The sequence below is a fragment of the Hyperoodon ampullatus genome (assembly GCF_949752795.1).
Source record: "Hyperoodon ampullatus genome assembly, chromosome: 18".
NCBI classification, from domain to species: domain Eukaryota; kingdom Metazoa; phylum Chordata; class Mammalia; order Artiodactyla; family Ziphiidae; genus Hyperoodon; species Hyperoodon ampullatus.
This window is the reverse complement of record NC_136931.1, coordinates 49,045,452-49,063,910: the sequence shown is the minus strand read 5'-3', so window position 1 is coordinate 49,063,910 and position 18,459 is coordinate 49,045,452. Positions and strand designations below refer to the sequence as shown.

The 18,459-nt window shown below is 55.1% G+C and overlaps 1 protein-coding gene across 11 annotated transcripts; it reads left to right on the top strand.

Annotated features, from left to right (window-relative positions):
* Positions 1 to 6,226: 6,226 nt before the first annotated feature.
* DPF1 (double PHD fingers 1) lies at positions 6,227 to 18,149 on the top strand (the record flags this gene model as incomplete). 11 transcript variants are annotated; one of them, XM_079724197.1, is made up of 12 exons in its annotated part: positions 6,227 to 6,273; positions 11,820 to 11,980; positions 12,055 to 12,162; positions 13,560 to 13,687; positions 13,964 to 14,053; positions 14,444 to 14,522; positions 14,720 to 14,851; positions 15,748 to 15,798; positions 15,891 to 16,010; positions 17,112 to 17,224; positions 17,747 to 17,858; positions 17,996 to 18,149. In XM_079724197.1, the coding sequence occupies 12 exons, from the start codon at positions 6,242 to 6,244 to the stop codon at positions 18,064 to 18,066; spliced, it is 1,197 nt and encodes a 398-aa protein (XP_079580323.1). In that variant the 3' UTR covers positions 18,067 to 18,149. The 11 variants fall into 11 exon arrangements, with proteins under 11 accessions (XP_079580323.1, XP_079580328.1, XP_079580331.1 ...); XM_079724202.1 differs by having other exon boundaries at positions 6,242 to 6,273; positions 17,777 to 17,858; XM_079724201.1 differs by lacking the exon at positions 6,227 to 6,273 and adding an exon at positions 10,374 to 10,417 and having other exon boundaries at positions 17,777 to 17,858.
* Positions 18,150 to 18,459: the final 310 nt, after the last annotated feature.

The following is an 18,459-nucleotide window of genomic DNA, read 5'->3' as shown; positions in this document are numbered from 1 at the left end:
GGCTCCCCTTTACAGCAAAATTTCTCACCAGAGATGTCTCCAATTCTCCAATTCTCTTCTGCACTCTTTCCAATCAAATGTTCACATTCTACTCGTCCTCCATCCCCTGCTCCATGGAAGTGCACTTGTCAGGGTCCCCCTGGCGCTAATCTAAGTCACATTTCAGTTGTCGTCTTACTTGACCCATCAGCCGTCATCGCTCCCTGTCTCCTTTGCTCCTGAGACACCGGCCGTCCTCTCCCGGTCTTCTCTAGCCTCCCTGCCGGCTCCCTCTCCATGCCCCCACTGGTTCCTCCTTACCTTCTGGATCTGGTACTGATGGTCACCTCTAGGTCTCCACCTTGGTCCTCTTCTCTCCCTGGAGAGCTCATCCAGTCTCACTTTATGCACCCGAATTTCTCTCTTTAACCCAACCTCCGGACTTACTCAGCAGCCCCCCTTGGATGCCCGACGTACATCTCAAACTCAAGGCTTCTGCTTCTGAAGCTGAGCTCCTGGGCTCACCCAAACCTTCCCCTCTGGCGCCAGCCCCATGTTGGTGCTGGCGCCTCCATCCCTCCAGCGGCTCAGGCCACGGGCCTTCAAGTCCTCCTTGACACTCCACAGACTCTTTCCCTCGTGCTCCATAAATTATCCATCTGCAAATTCTGCCCACTCTGCTGTAGTAGGCAGAATAATGGCGCCCCAAAGCTACCGGTTCTAATCCCTTATAGGGAAAAGAGTCTTTGCAGATGTGATGAAGTTAAGGACCTTGAGATGGGAAGAATATCTTGGATTATCCAGGTGGGCCCTAAATACCATCACTTAGAAGTATCCTTATAGGACAAAAGCAGAGGGAGAGAAGCACACACACAGAGGAGGAGGTGATGTGAAGATGGAACCTTGAAGATTGGAGTGATGAGACCACAAGCCGAGGAGCATCAACAGCCACCAGAAGCTGGAAGAGGCAAAGAATGGATATTCCCTTACAGCCTCCAGAGGGAGTGTGGCCCTGCTGACACCTTGATTTCAACTCAGTGATACTGATTTCTGACTTCTGGCCTCCAGAACTGTGAGAGCATACATTTCTGGGGGCTTTTTGTTTTGTTTTGTTTTAAAATTTTTATTGGGGTATAGTTGATTTAAAATGTTGTGTTAGTTTCTACTGTACAGCAAAGTGAATCAGTTATACATACACATGTATCTACTCCTTTTTATATTCTTTTCCCATATAGGCCATTAAGAGTATTGAATAGAGTTCCCTGTGCTATACAGTAAGTCCTTATGAGTTATCTATTTTATACATAGTCGTGTGTATATGTCAATCCCAATCTCCCAAGTTTTCACTCCCCCCCTTTTCCCCCTGCTAAACATAAGTTTGTTTTCTACATCTGTGACTCTATTTCTGTTTTGTAAATGTGTTCATTTGTACCATTTTTTTATTCCACATATAAGTGATATCATATGATATTTGTTTTTCACTCTCTGACTTCACTCAGTATGGCAATCTCTCTAGGTCCATCCACATTGCTGCAAATGACATTATTTCATGCTTTTTTATGGCTGAGTAATATTTCATTGTATATATGTACCACATCTTCTTTATCCATGACTCTGTAGAATTTCTGTTGTTTTAAGCTGACAAGTTCATGGTCATTTGTTCCAGCAGCCGCATTCTGTTGCCTCTCGTCACCTGCTTGCACCGACCCTGGCCCCATCCTCCCACCCCAGCCATCTCAGCCCCCTCCCAGGTCTCCCGCCTCCTACCTTGTCCCCACAGTCTGGTCCACACTTGCAGCCATGAGGATCTTTCTAAAACAGAAGGAGATGGGGACTTCCCTGGTGCTTCAGTGGTTAAGAATCCGCCTTCCAATGCAGGGGACGCAGGTTCGATCCCTGGTCCCACATGCCACGGGGCAACTAAGCCCACGTGCCACAACTAGAGAGAAGCCCATGCACCACATGCTGCAACGAAGATCCCGTGTGCTGCAACTAAGACGCAACACAGCCAAATAAATAAATATTAAAAAAAAAAAAAAACAGAAGAAGATCATGCTGAAAACGATCCACTGTCTCCCTCCTACCCTCAGAATCAAACCCAAACTCCTTACCCTAGGTTTTATGGTCCTGCCTGACATGATCTCACCTTATCCCCGGTCTCAGGATTGTTGTGAGGGTCACCTGAGTGTACACGTTAGCGCAGTGCCCAGCAGAGGTAAAGGGTGCCCATCAGGGCAGCACAGAGGGTGCTTTGGGTCAGCAAACCTAAGTCCAAGTCCAGACTTTGTGATTTCTTTGTGATCTCCAGGCAGGGACCACACCTCTCCGGGCTGTTGAGATTATGTACGTAAAACCCTCAGCCTGGGAGTGGCACACAGTAGGTGTTCAGCCACAGGAACTGATGATGTGAGGATCACAGATAATATTTATTGTGTGCTAAAGTGTGCCAAGCACTAAGGGCTCTACATGGACCCAAAGCATCCCCACCACGAATCTGTGAGGTTGGAACCATTACTCCCATTTTGCAGATGAGAAAACCAAAGTACCAAAAAGTTCCAGCAGAGCTACTGGTGAAACAGGAACGTGGTCTGCGGAGCCCACACTCCACCACCGACTCTAAGGCCTCTGTTGCAAACCCATACCCTCACCCCTCCTCACCTGAGAGCTTGAGAACCATCCCTTCAATTGCATTTTGTTTCTTCTTTCTGCCTTTCTGCCCAAACACAAACCATGATTCTCAGGGCTTTGCAGTCATTAGAAGGACTTGGGGGCTGCCTTCTGAGACCTAGGATTCTGGGATCTGCCTTCAGGGACCCTGGATCCCTGGGACTGGGGGGCAGGAGTGTGGGTAGGGATGGCATTTTCATGGAGGGCCTGAGCAGATTCTGACACAGGAAGTCAGCAACCCCCCTCGGAGTAGCACAGGGAGGTGGCCTGTGATTTAGCTTCTGAGTGAGACCGGGGTTCAAACCCCAGCTCTCCCCACCATGATAGGTGGGGACTTTTGGCGAGGGTATTGTCTCTATGAGCCCAAGTTGCCTTGTCTGACTCTGAGGTGGAGAATCCTGCTTCCTGAGTGCGGTCTGTATAATAGTGACATAAGACCTGTAAAAAGCTCAGGAGCCATCTTGACACATAGGAGGAGCTAAGTCAATGGGACCTTATGTATTGTTGTTATTATTATTAATTGTTATTGTTGTTGCCCTGGTATTGTGTGACCACCTCTCCCCAGCCTCACATCCTCTGTACCTCAGTATCCTCATCTGGGTAGGAGACTTCTGAGGGTCATGTCTGAACACCCCAAGGGCAGCTTAGGGGAGGGCTGTATCCTCTGAAGAATAGCGGGGAAGAGAGGGATCAGGGGGGCTTAGCAAGTGTCTCCCTTGGAGGCCCAAGCTGGGCCCTCAGGGGTCTGGGACAGAGAGGGTCTATTGATTCCACAGGAGCCTCTGGGGGGAGGGACTCAGACCGTGGTGACCAGGTCCTGGGCAGGGTCTGAAGCTCATAGTGGGGGCACCAGTGTCTCCACTGGCTGGTCCCACTGGCCCCACAATATCCCTCCAGGATCCGAGGCTTGACGAACAGTCTGTCTGGACAAAGACTGAGGCCACAGTGCCCTCTGGTGGCCAAACCTTTGCATTCCAGGTTAGGAGACAAGAACAAACGTTGGGAATTGTTTGTTCCCAAGACTTGGGTGACAGGTAGATCAGACCTCAGAGCCCCAAGAGGTCAGAACAGGGACTTGCCCTGTGTCTGGAGAGGTCAGGGGGTCAGGACTTGAAAAGACTCTCCTGGAACTTCCTTCAAGGAGCCCTCCCTGACCCCCAGGCTGGGTTAGGAGCCTCCTTTGGGCTCCCATAGCCCCGAGTACCACCTCTATCCCAGCCCTGCCGTCTGCCCTGGCTTCCTCCACCCTTGGCTGTCATTGTGTGGTGGTGGGTCTTTTCCCCACTGGACTGTGAGCTTACAGCTCTGCCTGGGGCAGAGCCATCAGACACATCATTGCTGTGTCCCCAGCATGCCCACACAGGGCTGGGGACAATGATACTCTATAGAAATGAGTGAATATGCCTCTTAACCTCTCCCTTCTCTTTGCCTTGAAGCTTTAGCTCCAGACCCTCTGCTGGGAAGTTTTTCTTAATACAACCCCTCCCCACCGAGTCCCCTTCAGATGGTCCAAGTGTGGGGGAGGGCACAGCCTGGAGCCCACATGACCCTCTCTCCCTGCTGCTTGCACTCTGCAGAGCCAGACAATGGGGAGAGACATGGAGGATAATGACTAATTGATTCATTTATTTATTCAACAAATAATTGTTGAGCACCTGCTATTTTTCAGGCCCTGTTCTAAGCACTGGGGAGACAGCAGTGGAATGAACAACAATCTCTGCCTCATAGAGCTGGTAGTTAAAGGAGTGGAGATAGACACTCAGTCAAGTAACTAAATAGGCCTACAACATGGTGATGAGTTATGGTAAGTGTTGGGAGAAGGAGAAAGCTTTTAAGAGGACAGAGAGATTCTGGGGGATGCCATCGTAGCTGAGGTTGTCTCTGAGAAGGTGACATTCAGAAACCTGAATAAAGTGAGAGTTGGAGCCATGCAGGTGTCTGGGGAGGAGCATTCTAGGAAGTGAGAACAGCAAGTGCAAAGGTCCTGTGGCCGAAGTGGGACTGGAACGTTCCAGGAACAGGGAGGAGGCCAGTGCGGCTGGAGCAAAGTTAGCCAAGGGAAGGAAGAGGGGCGATGAGATCAGAAGTGTGATGCGGGTTGGGAACGGGTTTGAGTAGGGCCTAGAGGGCATAGTAAAGACTTCGAATTTTATTCTAAGTGTGAAAGAAGGGACTTCCCTGGTGGTGCAGTGGTTAAGACTCTGTGCGCCCAATGCAGGGGACCCGGGTTTGATCCCTGGTCAGGGAACTAGATCTCCCATGTATGCCGCAACTAAGAATTCTCATGTCACCACTGAAGAGCCCTCGAGATGCAACTAAGCAGCCCGCCTGCTGCAACTAAGAACCAGAGCAACCAAATAAATCAATAAATATCTTTTTAAAAAGTGTGAAAGAAGCCACTGGAGGTTTTGAGCCGGAGCGCATTGTGATGCCAGCTGTTATAAGCAGCTCACTCTGGCTGCCCTGGAGAGAATAGAAATGGACTGTCCAGGGGGGGAGCAAAAGGGGAGCAGTACCAGGATGGAGGCTGTGAAGGGAGAAGAGTGGGTGGATTCTGTATCTATTTTGTGAATGTGGAGATAACAGCATTTGCTGATGGGTTTGGGGTGTGTGTGAAAATGAAGAGTCAAGGATGACTGATTGCACTTAGAACAAAATCCGTTTTCTTTGTAATGGCCTACAAGGCCCTACGTGATCTGGATCCTTGCTGTCTCCCTAATATTGTCTCCCTCCCTGCCTCCCCCCACTCACTCTGCTCATTACACTAGCTTTCCCACTGATCTTTGAACTTGCCAAGCTTTTCCTCCTTCCCCTCCCATTGCATGGTGGCAGCTTCTCGGGTCTCAGCTCAAATGTCACCTCCTCAGAGCAGCCACTTTCTTTATAATACTTATCACCCTCTAAAATGATAAGCTTATTTGTTTGTTTATCATCTTTTTTCCTCCACTGAAAGGTCAGCTCCTTGAGGACAGCAACTTTGCCTGTTGGTCACGCTGTATCCCCAGTGTCTAGAAGAGTGCCTGGCACATAGCAGGCACTTAATAAATGAACAAAGGCATTGATTAACCCCTGTGCTTGTTTACAGACCGGCTTACACAGAAGAGACACCCAGACAAGTAGGCAAAGGCAAGAATACACGACAGACCCTGGGGTCATCCACACACCCAGGGGAGACCCAGAAGCCAGGCACCACCTTCTGCGCGCCCGCGGTGCCTGGAGGATGGAGAGCCCGAGGTGGGGATGGAGCACCTCCAGGGAGGGGAAAGGATGCTTTGGGGCGATCCCAGCCCCGCCCTGTATCCCCAGTAGCCAGTGGGCGTGCGGTCCTCCCGACGCCCCCTGGGACGTGTAGTCCGGACAGGGGCGCCCTCGGGCGCCGCCGAGCGCCCCTAGACTCCACGTCCCGTCGTGCGCCGGGAGGTGAGGGGATTGGCCGAGCCCCGCCCCCTGCCCGCCCCGCTCCGCTCGCGCCGCAGCCCCAAGAATGAATGAAATCGTAGCGCGCTGGGCGGCAGAGCGGGCGGCGCAGGCCGGGCTGGGCCCGCGCGCGGCGGCAGCGGCGCCCCGGGCCGGAGGCGGCCCAGCCGAGCGGGCCATGGCCACCGCCATTCAGAACCCGCTCAAGTCGTGAGTGTCCCCGCCGTCCACGTCCCTCCATCCCGCCCCCTACCCGAACCCTTCCCCCGCCCTCGCTGGGGAGGGGGACGCCGTGGGCGGATCGCAGTTGAATGTGGGCCCCCAGCTTGCCCCCCCTCCCCTGGGGGGGGCCGCCACCCCCTGTCGCCCCCTGGGGCTGGGGGCGGGAGCCCCTCGGGGGTCGCGGGGGCGCCTCTTCTTTGTCGCTGTCAGTGAAGGAATGTGGCGCGAGCTGGGGGGTGGCGGAGGCCGTTTCCCCACCCAGAGTGGGGGTAGGGGCTTCCCTCTCCTCCTCCTCCCTCTCTCCTCCTCCGAGTCTCTGGGGGCGCCGGGCCTGCCCCTGCATGGGGCTGGGAGTACGTACGCCTAAGTCCAGACCTCAGTCTCCGGGGTCTCCACCACCCTTTCCCCTCATCAAAGCATCTTTCTCTCTTTCCCCCCCTCTATCTCGGGGACCTCGGTCCGCGCGGCCGCAGGGTGGGAGCTTAGACGTCGGGGGTCCCCGATTAGATCCCTACTGTTTTCCTTCCCGGGTCTTCGGGACCTAAAGCCCCGACGCCCCGTTCAGCTTAGACCGTGGGAGCCCTCCCTCTCTCCTCCCGTACACATCTAACGAGAGCATCTCTCATCCCCTTGGGGACTAGATGCCTCGGGAGAGGGTGCTGGGAGCGCCCTCAGCTTCCGGGGATTCCCTCCCTTAATCCCTGTCCGCGTCCCTCCTCCGAGTGTTAGCTTCCTCCCGGGCCCAGTGGCTGGGATCCTGGACGCCTGGGTTCAAACCTAGCTCTCTTCCAGCCCTCACCTCGCCTAGACATCCCTCGCTCTCTCCACCTCTCTTCTTCCCTCTCTTTCCATCTCTCTCGCTCCCTCCTCGGGATCCCGAACTCCTGGGTCCCAGCGCTCCCCACCCCCCTTCCCCAGGCGGTGACAGCGGACTGGGAGTGACAGGCGCGCGGCCGCTCCCGCTCTCCCTCCCGGGTTGGCGTGCGCGGCACTCCCCTCCCCCTCCTCCCCGGCCTGGTGGGGAGGAGGCGGAGGGCGAACGCCCGCGACGCCGCACAAAGGGGCCTGGGCGACCTCCCCCACCCTTCCCCCAACCCCTGGCACCCGCCACCTTGACCTTGAGCAACTTGTGCCGGGGGGTTGAGGTGGGGGGAGGGGCCCGGGGGCGCCCCCCCCATCCCCCGCCCCCGCCCTCCAGAAAGGCTGTGCCAGGTGGCCGGACCGAAGGCGCCCAGTAGCTTCTGGTTTCAGGTGGGGGGGAGGAGATGCGAGAGGAGGGACCTTACAGGCACGCGCCAACAAGTGTGGCTTTGCGGTGGGCAAAGGGGGCTTGGAGGGCGTGTACGGAGCTGGGATCAGTGTGAAATGGTATGTAACGGTGACAACACTTCTGCTTCCCTCTCACTCTAAGTCTTCCACACAGACTTGTCTCCCCTATGAGGGACACCCTCAAAGTGGCTGGGACGGGGTTCCTGTGCAGGTTGGTGGATCTATAGGTATCCAGACATCCTCACTCTGACCCTGGCCCAGACCTCTTGGAGGAGGTATAGGGCAGCCATTGCAGGGACCTGAAGGCCAGAGTAAGCTTGGGGGTGGGAGTGCCAGCACCCTTCTTTGCTCTCACCTTCCTAGGGGTCTAGCAGGGGCGAGGGCAGGGACTGGCTGCTGAGATAATGCGAGTCAAATCCCCTTGGGAGTGGGAGGTGGAGGGTGCAGCTCTCAGGTCTGACTGCCTGCATCATTCAAACCCCGTCTTGAGCACTAATTTCCTGCCTGCCCCCCACCCCGCCCCCGGCCCCAAGCCTCAGTGTTACCACCTGTGAATTGGGGAATCATAACAGCTCTTATTACCTCATGGTGCCTCTGTGATGTTTGTAAAGCACTTGGTACTGAGCCTGACACGGACTGAATGTAGTGATTATTATTGGTAGTATCAATATTGATTTCATTTGGGGTCCAGTTTCCACACAGGGCACCGGGGGATGGGGACGGGAGGATTGTTTGGGCAGGGGAGCTCAAGTGTGGGAGAGGGGTCTCTGAAGGTGACTAGGGGTAAGGAAGGGAAGGGAGACCCCTCTCCAAGTGTCAGCTGTGGGTCAAATTGTGCTGGTGGACAAGGGCGTCCAGGGAAGTGATGGAGTGGTCTACACTCGGGCTCCAAGCTGACCAAAACTGATGCAAAGGTTCTGGGGTGGGGCAGGAGTGAGCGGGGTGTCTGAGGCTAGAGGTGTGGGGAGAACGTGTAAGGGCATATTGGAAGATCTGTGAGGGTGGTGGAAGGTGAGAGAGGAAGGTGGCAAGGGCACTCTGAGCTGAGCTGGCCGGTTGGGAGGAGCGGGGCAGGGCTTACTGTGGCTGAGATATGGGGTGGCCACTGTAGGAACCTGGAGGCCAGAGTGAGTGTGAGGACTTACTCCCCTTGCCATCTGCTCTAGGCCAGATGTGAAGCAGAGACCCACTCCCTGCTGTTTGGGCTCGGGAAGGGGGAGGTCAAGGCCTTACCTGGGGGAGATGGGGAAGAGCCTGTAGAAGGGGTCTAAGACTAGAGGGGTGTGTGTGTATGTGTATGTGTGTGTGTCCAGAAGTGACCATGAGTGTGGAAGACACTGAGGGGGGTCTCTCTCACCAGGGGGTAGGGGGGGATGTCGAGTGACAAAAGAAGAGGTGAAGGCTCTTATGCCTCTTCTGTCTGCTGGAGAGCCCCCTGGTGGACAATGACATTGGTGGGCGTTTTCATCCATGCAAGGGCTCAAACTTGAACACGAACTTTGGATGAGGGCCAGGGGTTGGGGTGTGGGGGGGTGTTCCAGGTGTGTGTGCATGGGACTTGGTGATTGTTGTGACTCGGTAGGTCAGCTCCCTCTCTGGGCATCCCTTAGGGTAGAGTCAGTGTGGGTGACAGTGGGAGAAAGGAGGTGACCACTTGGGTACAGACATCTGGGTGAGTGAATCCTTCTCTTAGTCCCACCTTCAAACAGCCACCAGGAGCTGAGGGCATGTGACTTCACCTCCTCATCTGGAAAATGGGGGTAATGATAATATCACCCCGGAGGGTCAGGATGAGGATCAAGTGAGTTAATCTCTGTTAAAGAACTGTGCCTGGCACATGGTGGCTACTCAGTATATTTCTATTCAACAAATATTTATTAAGCATCTATTATGTGCCCAGCATTATTCTTTCTAATAATGGTTAGCTATCACCATTTTACATCTTAGTACATATCAGGTCCTCTTTGTGGAATGAATGAATTTATTGAACACCTACTACTTGCCAGGTACCTTTTGAAACACTTTACCCATGCTTACTTATTTAATCCTCACAATAATCCAATGAGCCATCATCTGCATTTTACAGATGAGGAAACCGAGGCCAGAAAGGTTACGTCATTTGCCCAAGGTCACATGGCCACCAAGTGGCAGAGCCAGGATTTGAACCCAGGAGGTGTGGCTATATCTCCTAACTAGCACAGCTGCTGTCAGGTCTGGGAAGGGGTTGAGTAGGGCGGGGTCCTTGTGCGAGAGACAGCTCCGAGGGGGACGGAGAGGATTCTCCCGAGCTAGGAGGGACTAGGGGGAGGGGGAGGTGTCAGTGAGCCACGCGTTGGTGGGACGTTCGTGTGGGCACCTGTAAGGTGTCTCTAAGTCTCCTGGCACTGAAGTGTTTGTGTGAGTGTAAATGTATGTGAGTCTGTGCGAAGGTGTGGGAGAGGGAGTGTGCGTGAGTCTGCGTGGGACGCTGTGAGTATACGTGTGAATGTGTGTGTAAGCTGCCGCGTGTGGGTGTGTGCGAGTCCAGGTGTGCATGGGTGAGTGTAGGCCCATGTGTGAGACTCAAGAGGTGTGCATGAGTGAGCGCGCGGGAGTGGCTGTGCGTGCCACCGGCCCCACCTCTGACACGCTTCTCTGCGGGGTCCCGCCAGCCCCGGGCGGGGAACTACCACTCCCGGCATGGCCTGGGTGGGCCCACCCCGCCACCCTGATTGGCTGTGGTCCCGGTGCTCCCGCCCCCCGGGAATGAATGGATGGGCGGCCTCAGCGCCCGCCCGAGCGCTGGGAGGACCGGCCCGGCGGGGACCTGCTGGGGGCAGGACCCTGGGAGCAAGATGGCCACGGTCATCCCCGGCCCCCTGAGGTGCTGCGGGCCGGCGGGAGGCAGGGGAGGGCGCGCGAGCGGGTCTGCGCGGGCGTGTGTGTGTGTGTGTGCGGCGGCTGGGGGTGGGGCCGATGGGGTGTCTGGGGGGCTGTCACCGTGGGCCGGGCTGCGCGGGGTTGCGAATGTGTGTGACTGTGGGTCTCTGGCAAGAACCGTGTCCGACGCGCTGCTCCTGGAGGAGCGCGGAGTAGGGGGAACTCGGAGCCCTATTGGCGCCCTCTTCGGGAAAGGGGGTCATGTCCCGCCCTGCGACCCCCGGGGCTGGGGAGAGGGTGAAATGGCCAGGGGGTCCGGGGGCCTTGGTAAACTTGAGTGAAGCCCACACTACCTTTGTCTTGGGTTGTGGAGTGTGTGTCACTTGTTCGGGTTCTGGGTTTTTTTTGGATATGTGTGTGGATATGTATTTAATTTCTTTCACATTCTACACTAGGTGTCTTTGGATATTTTGGTCTTTGAGTGTGTGTACATATCCTTTGAAACTCTGCATCATTTATGTTCTGTGTCTTTGGATATGTAGGTATGCATGTATTTATGTGCAAATTTTTGTGTGACTGTGGGTGGATTTGTCTGTTTCTATGTTGTGTATGTGTGTATCTTTGTGTGTTTGAGTATGTGGTATTTTACATGTTGGTTTCTATATTGTGTATCTTCGTGAATGTGTGTGTATCCTGTGTGAATCTGTGTGATTTCTTTGTATAGTGTATCTGGATTGTGTGTGTGTGTGTGATTTGTTTGTGTTGTGTCTTTGGATATGTGTGTAAGTGCATATGTGGGTAGTTTGTTTTTAACATTTTTTCTTTTTTAACATTTGTGTATCTGTGTGTGTCTACGGATGGATGAGCAAGTGGATGTGTCTGTGTGTCATCTGTTTGCATGTTGTGTGTCTTTGTGTGGGTGATTGTGTTGTGTGTCTTTGGATATGTGATATATATTTGTGCATGTATATATGTGTGTGATCTGTCTGCTTCTACACTATGGGACTTGAGATACTTGTGTTTTTCAGTAGATATTTGTGTGAGCACATATGTGAGATGTGTCTGTTTCTCCTTTGTGAGTCTTGGGATATGTCTCTCTTTGTGTGTGAATCCTGTGTGACTATGTGCGATTTGTTTGTGTTGTGTATTTGGATATGTGCCTGTATGGATGGGTCCCGGTGTATTTTTATCTGTTTCTATACTGTGTGTATCCACTCCTTGGCTCAAGGCCTGCGTGAGTCCCGGGTTGGGGGCTCCTGGGTCCAGGAGCGACGACAGCGGGGAGAGGTGAGGTTGGAGGAGTCGGCCCACCCATTCCCCACGGGCGGTCTGGGGGAGGGGTGCCGGGCGACCCGGTGCGCCTGCCCTTGCTGACAGCCGCCCGCCCGCCCACCCGCCCCTCGCAGCCTAGGCGAGGACTTCTACCGAGAAGCCATCGAGCACTGCCGCAGCTACAACGCGCGCCTGTGCGCCGAGCGCAGCCTGCGCCTGCCGTTCCTCGACTCGCAGACCGGCGTGGCCCAGAACAACTGCTACATCTGGATGGAGAAGACCCACCGCGGCCCGGGTACGGCTGGGAAGTTGGGGGCGGGGCGGGGCGTTGGCTTCGCAGCCGCGTTCTTACCGCCCTTCTCACTCCAGGTTTGGCCCCGGGACAGATTTACACGTACCCCGCCCGCTGTTGGAGAAAGAAACGGAGACTCAACATCCTGGAAGACCCCAGACTCCGGCCCTGCGAGTACAAGATTGGTGGGTGAAGCTCCGTCCTGTGCCTTCGGTGGCCCCCATGGGTGCCCACAGCACACGCTGATAAGTGTGTGGTGATGCTGGTGTGCATCTGATCATTCGCCTTTATTTCCCTCCTAGCCAGTGTCTGAGTGGCTGGCTGTGTCTGCCCGTGTGTGTCTGGGTGTCGTCCAGAGATTCTCCAGTTTTCCCTGAGTGACTGAGCTTTGGACTGTATCTTATCCTACTTGGGCCCAGGCGTATTTCAGGACAGAGTGGTATCTGTTATGTGTGTCCAGTCTTTGTATCTCTTCCCTTGTGAGCTGGGATGTATCAGAGTATCTGACTGTATTGCTTCCTGTGGATGTCTGAGTGTGTCTGGATGTATCAGAGTGTCAGGTTGTAACTCTTTCCCTTTGTAATAGAGTGTATCTCAGTGTCTGTGTCTTTTTTCAGATGTTTCCAAGTGTATTAGAAGGTTTATTTCCTCTTGTGTGGGGCTGGTCTATCAGAGTGTCCAGCGGTTCCTGATGTGGGTGTATCAGGGGCTCCAGTTCTCTCTTCCTTTGAGCGCCAGATGCTTTGGAATGTCTGGGAGAATCTCTTCCCTGAGTGTCTGTCTGGTGTATTTGATGTATTTCTGCGCGTGTGTGCTGCTCCATGAGTGTCTGGTTTTATCACTTCTTGAATGTGTCCAATACATTAGAGTCACTGGCTGTTTCTCTTCCCCTGTCCAGGTATATCCAAGGATCTGTGTGGGTCCAGGTGTATTGGAGGGACTGTCTCTATCTCCTGTGTGTATGTGTATCCACCTGAGTGACTCTCTCTAGGTGTGTCTCTATCTCCCCTAAGTATGTTCAGGTGTTTGGTAGGGTCTGGCCGTGTCTTCCCCATGTGGTCTGGGTATATCTGGTGGCCTAATGTTCTCTTTTGTAGTGTTGCTGGGTGTGCCAGTATACCCAAGGGATATGTCTCCACCATGTGTCTGGGTATATCTGAGTGTCTGGGTGTACCTCTTCCTTTGTGTGTCTGGCTGTCTCAGATGACCTGTATGTATCTCCCCTGTGTATGTCCATGTGTGTCCTGTTTGAGTGTCTGCTCTCTCCAGGTGTGAGGGTCTGGGTGGGGTCTCCTACATGTATGTATGCAGTTATATAGGAGGGTCTGGCCATGTCTCCCCTTGAGTGTGTCCAAGTGGCTCTGAGGGTCTGGCTGTGTCTTCCCCAGGGTCTGGGCATCCTTGGAAAGGATGTATGGAAGTATTGTTGGAAGGGTGTACGGTTGAATCTTTGAGTCTATTGCTGGTTGAGTGTGGGAAAGCCTCTTCCCTCTAGCAAAGAGCATGATTCTCCAATCTGGGCAGTTTGAGGAGTCGTCCAGGGACAAGTTCTCCACTTGACACCCTCCTCCCTTTTCCCCAGACTGTGAGGCGCCATTGAAGAAGGAGGGCGGCCTCCCAGAAGGGCCGGTCCTTGAGGCTCTACTGTGTGCTGAGACAGGGGAGAAGAAGATAGAGCTGAAGGAGGAGGAGACCATTATGGACTGCCAGGTAGGATCCCCCCACCCCCCCACCAGGGGCCACAGCTGCCCTCTCACCCCTGTCTTCTGCCCCGGCCCATCCTGTTCCTGCTCTGAAATCTCCCCTGGCTCCCTAGGGCCTTTGGGTATCCTAAGTCTCTATTCTTCCACATGTCATCTCTTTTTTGGAAGACCTCCTGACTTGTCCTGACACCCCCAGTCTCCGGTCCACCCAGAGCCACCCCACCCACAAAGCAGAACAATACCCCATTTTCTTAACTCCCATCTCCCCTCTCCTGGTGCCCAGAAACAGCAGCTGCTGGAGTTTCCACATGATCTTGAAGTGGAAGACTTGGAGGATGACATTCCCAGGAGGAAGAACAGGGCCAAAGGAAAGGTATCACTCCAAAGTTTCTCTCCATCACTCCTCCACTCAATGCAGATCCCATTTATTATGTACAATGTTCAGACCCTGCCCCAGTTTGACCTCATTTAATCCCCAGAGCAGCCTGAAGGGATAGGGGATTTTTATACCCATTTTACAGATGAGGAAATTGAGGCTTGGGTCTATTAAAGCATTTGCGAAACAGAGATTGTACAGTGGGTTAGAACTAGCTTCATACCTGTGTCACGGATGAGGAAACTGAACCTTGGAGAGATCAAGGGAGTTACTCAAGGCCCACAGCTAGGAAGTGGCAGAGCTGCAATTTGACTTTCAGGCCCAAATGATGAAAATTCTTTTAGTTCCCTCCCTTTCTTGGCCCCTCACTCATGACTTTTCCCCTAGGCATATGGCATCGGGGGTCTCCGGAAACGCCAGGACACCGCTTCCCTGGAGGACCGAGACAAGCCGTATGTCTGTGATAGTGAGTCTTTCTGAAGAGGGGGGAAGAGAGAGAGAGTGGGGCCCAGAGACCTCTCCCCTCCTGGCCCCCTCCCTTCTGTTCTGGACCCTGGTTGGGGGATGCTCAGGCCTCTGGCAGAGGGTGGAGGTGTGATCCTGGAGGCCAGGGCAGAGGCGGACTGGGAGGGCTGACTGGCCCCCTTCCTGCTCACTCTCCAGTCTGTGGGAAACGGTATAAGAACCGGCCAGGGCTCAGCTACCACTACACCCACACCCACCTGGCTGAGGAGGAGGGGGAGGAGAACGCCGAACGCCACACCCTGCCCTTCCACCGGAAAAACAACCATAAACGTGAGCAGGCGGGCAGGGCGTGGGGTGGTGAGGGGCCCTGGGAGTGGGGGCTAAGGAGCCTGGGAGGGAGGGGGCACATTAGACATTTCTGGAAAATCTCCAGCTCAGCGGTCCCCTCCCCCCACCAACCATGGGGGATGCTGGCTCTGAGGTTGCCATGGCAACCAACCATCTCTCCCTCGCTCCTGGCCGGGCGTAATATTTCTGGGTCTGATTTATTGTTTCAATTAGAGCTTGGGGAGGGGGGGTGATAGATGACTCCCCTCCCTCCTTGCCTCCCTTTCTCCCTTGTCTGCTAAGCTTTGGCCGAGGGGCAGGGTCCATGGCCTGGGAACACTTGGCGACCGCCCATGCCAATCCGGTGCCAGCCCTGACAGCTGAGGGATGGGGGAAGGCTTGGGGGGAGGCTCTGCCCGTGGAAAAACCATCTTTCCACCCACCCCTCGGTGGGAGAGGGCAGTCTCTTCATCCCATCCCCACCACACACCGAGGCACCTCTGTGTTCAGAATTTTCCTTCCGAATGTCTGTTTCCATACCAGATCTCCGCCAGTGGTGTCCACCTAATTTTTATTTAGCCGGGGCTTAGTTGGGGGGACTGTCTGGTAGAAGTGTGCATGGGCAGGGAAGCAGGGGGCTCTTCCTAAAGCTACATCTGCCAAGTTTTTACCTAATAAAGAGGATGTATCAGTTGTCCTCAAAGAGTTGGGGGGGTCTTGATGAGAATTATTTGGGCTCCCCCAACTCTGTTTTGCTACTGGCCACAGCTCGGGGTAGCTGCTCCCTCTCCCCACCTCCTCCATGCCTGGAGAAGGGGTCCACCCCTGGGGCTGAGGCTGGGGGCAGGGTGGAGCCTTGCCTATGGTGAGAGCCCCTCTTTCTGTCCCCCCATCCCCAGAGTTTTACAAAGAATTGGCCTGGGTCCCTGAGGCACAGAGGAAACACACAGGTAGGGACGCCTCCCTCCGCCCCTACTTCTGCAGCAGCCTTTGACTGAGTGTCCCTGCCTGCCCATGCCAACCCTTGCCTGCTCTCTTTCAGCCAAGAAGGCGCCTGATGGCACTGTCATCCCCAATGGCTACTGTGACTTCTGCCTGGGTGGCTCCAAGAAGACAGGGTGTCCCGAGGACCTCATCTCCTGTGCTGACTGTGGGCGATCAGGTGATGCCCCCACCTGAGGTTTCTGGGGACCGCGGTGGAGAGGACTCCAGGAGTCCAGATATGGAGGAGAGAAGGCAGAGGAGAGGACTGGTGGAGGGGATGCAGAGCATCCCAGGGGCACTGAGGATAAACAGCTGACTCAACTGCTGAGGATTGTGGGAAACTGAGTGGGGTCAGGGAGGCTCTGGGAACAATGGGATGTGGTTGTCATGGCATTGTGGGTACCGGCATGTGCTTATCCGGCGTGGGGAACAGTGAAAGATGGTTGCCAAAACATCGTGGGTAGTGGGCTGTGATAGTGAGTAATGGATTGCCACTGCCTGGGTGCTGTAGCTCACAGAGGGTGCTTGCCATGCCATGGAGTTGTGGTTAACAGACTGTGGTTTCCCAAGGTGGGCTTGTGGGTAATGGACGGTGGTTGCCTCAGCACGGTGGCTGATGAATTGTAGTTGTCATGGTATTATGGGTAGTGAAATATGGTTGTCATGGCGATTGGGTGTAGTGGAAGGTGGTGGTCATGGCCTGGGGTAGTGGCTGCGCATCTGTGCTGGGGTGGTGGGTTGACCAGTGGGTTAGCACCCTGCACAGTCATGTTGGCAACAGTGTGGTTGCTGGGGCATCGTGTGTAATGGGCTTGGGTTGCAGGGAACCAGGGTGTGGGGACCCCTCTGTGGAAGGCGGTTGCCATGGCATCGTGGCTGGGAGACTGTGGTTGCCACGTACTGCGGTTAATGGAGTGGAACCGGTTGGCCATTCTGCTGTGGGTAATGGAATGTGGCTGCCTCAGCACGGTGGTTAACAGAATGTGGCTGCCCCGGTGCTGTGGGTGGTAGAAAGTGGTTGCCACAGCACCGTGGGTAATGGAATGCGGTTGCCATGGTGTCCTGGGGAGCAGAGTGTGGTTGCCATGGTGGCTGGGTAAGAGACTGGTGGCCAGGGCAGCACTGCCTGCAGGACAGGCTCTGGGCACCGTGGGCTGGGTGGGGTCGGGCTGTGGGCCTTGTGAGCTAGGGATGGGGGCTGAGCCATTGCTTCCCCGGGGGTCAGCAGCCACCAGGGGCACGATGACCCCTAACCGCATCCCTGCCCCTTGGCCCCCAGGACACCCCTCGTGTTTACAGTTCACGGTGAACATGACGGCAGCTGTGCGGACCTACCGCTGGCAGTGCATCGAGTGCAAGTCCTGCAGCCTGTGTGGCACCTCGGAGAACGACGTGAGTGCCCACGCGCCCCCTTCCCCGGGACATGCCCCCAAGCGGCCTCCTTCCCCTGGAGCCCCCTCCCTGGTGAACACCAGTAACCTGTATTATGATTGTTGTTAATGTCCATTAATTGAGCCCGGCACTTAATTCTCTTCACTCTCTGACTCCTTCCAACTGCCCTGAGGTAGGTGATCTTGTTCCCACTCCACAGAGAAGAAACCGAGCTCAGAGAGGGGACTAGACTTGCCCAAGGTCACCCAGCCAGGAAAATGGTACGGCTGGGACCTGAACCCACGTCCATGGCTTCCAGACCATCTCCGTGTCATTTTAAGTGTTCCACAGAGTCCTATAAAACCTAAACTACAAACTGCAAACTGACCGTCCTCAGGGGTGTTTTGCTCGTCCGCCCAGCAGGGTTTTGTAAAGATGACCTTCTCAGAGCCCTTTGTCTTGCAAGGGACCGCCTCCCCCAGCCCCTTTGACCTGGCCCCTGCCCCCGCCCCCCACCCCGGTTTCTGGTGCCCGTGCCCCCAGGGTGCCAGCTGGGCGGGTCTCACCTCCCAGGACCAGCTGCTGTTTTGTGATGACTGCGATCGGGGTTACCACATGTACTGCCTGAGTCCTCCCATGGCAGAGCCCCCGGAAGGTGAGAGAAGAGGAGGGCCGGACACGGGGGTGGGGTGCTGGACAGTGGTCTTCCTGCTGTCCGCTGGGTGGAAGGGGGTCGGGGCAGCCCTGCCCAGACCTGGGCCTAACTCCCTGTCCTCCGGCCGCGCGCCACAGGGAGCTGGAGTTGTCACCTCTGTCTTCGGCACCTGAAAGAGAAGGCCTCTGCCTACATCACCCTCACCTAGGCCTGGCTCTGGCTCACCTGGACCTCTGGGGTGATGCTTGCCTACCTGCCTCTTGGAGCTCCTCCAGTCTCTCCCCATCCTTAATGCCCCACAGTGGAAGGGGCCGGGGGGGCGGGGGGAGCCTGAGAGGGGGCTGGGCCACCCCTCCCCTCTGTGCAAGTGGAATGTTTGCCCTGTGGGTTGGTGGGCCCAGCAGGGTCCTCTCCCTTCCTCCCTCCTGCCTCACCCCTTCGCAAATGGGCACCAGGGGCTTCTGCTCCCCTCAAAGCCATACCCCGCCTCTGGGCGGGCACGAGGGGTGGTGGATGCCAGCTGGGGGCACGGACAAAGCCTTTTTCTAAAGAAAAAGTCAAAAAGTTAAAAAAAAAAAAAAAAGAAATTAATATATAACAA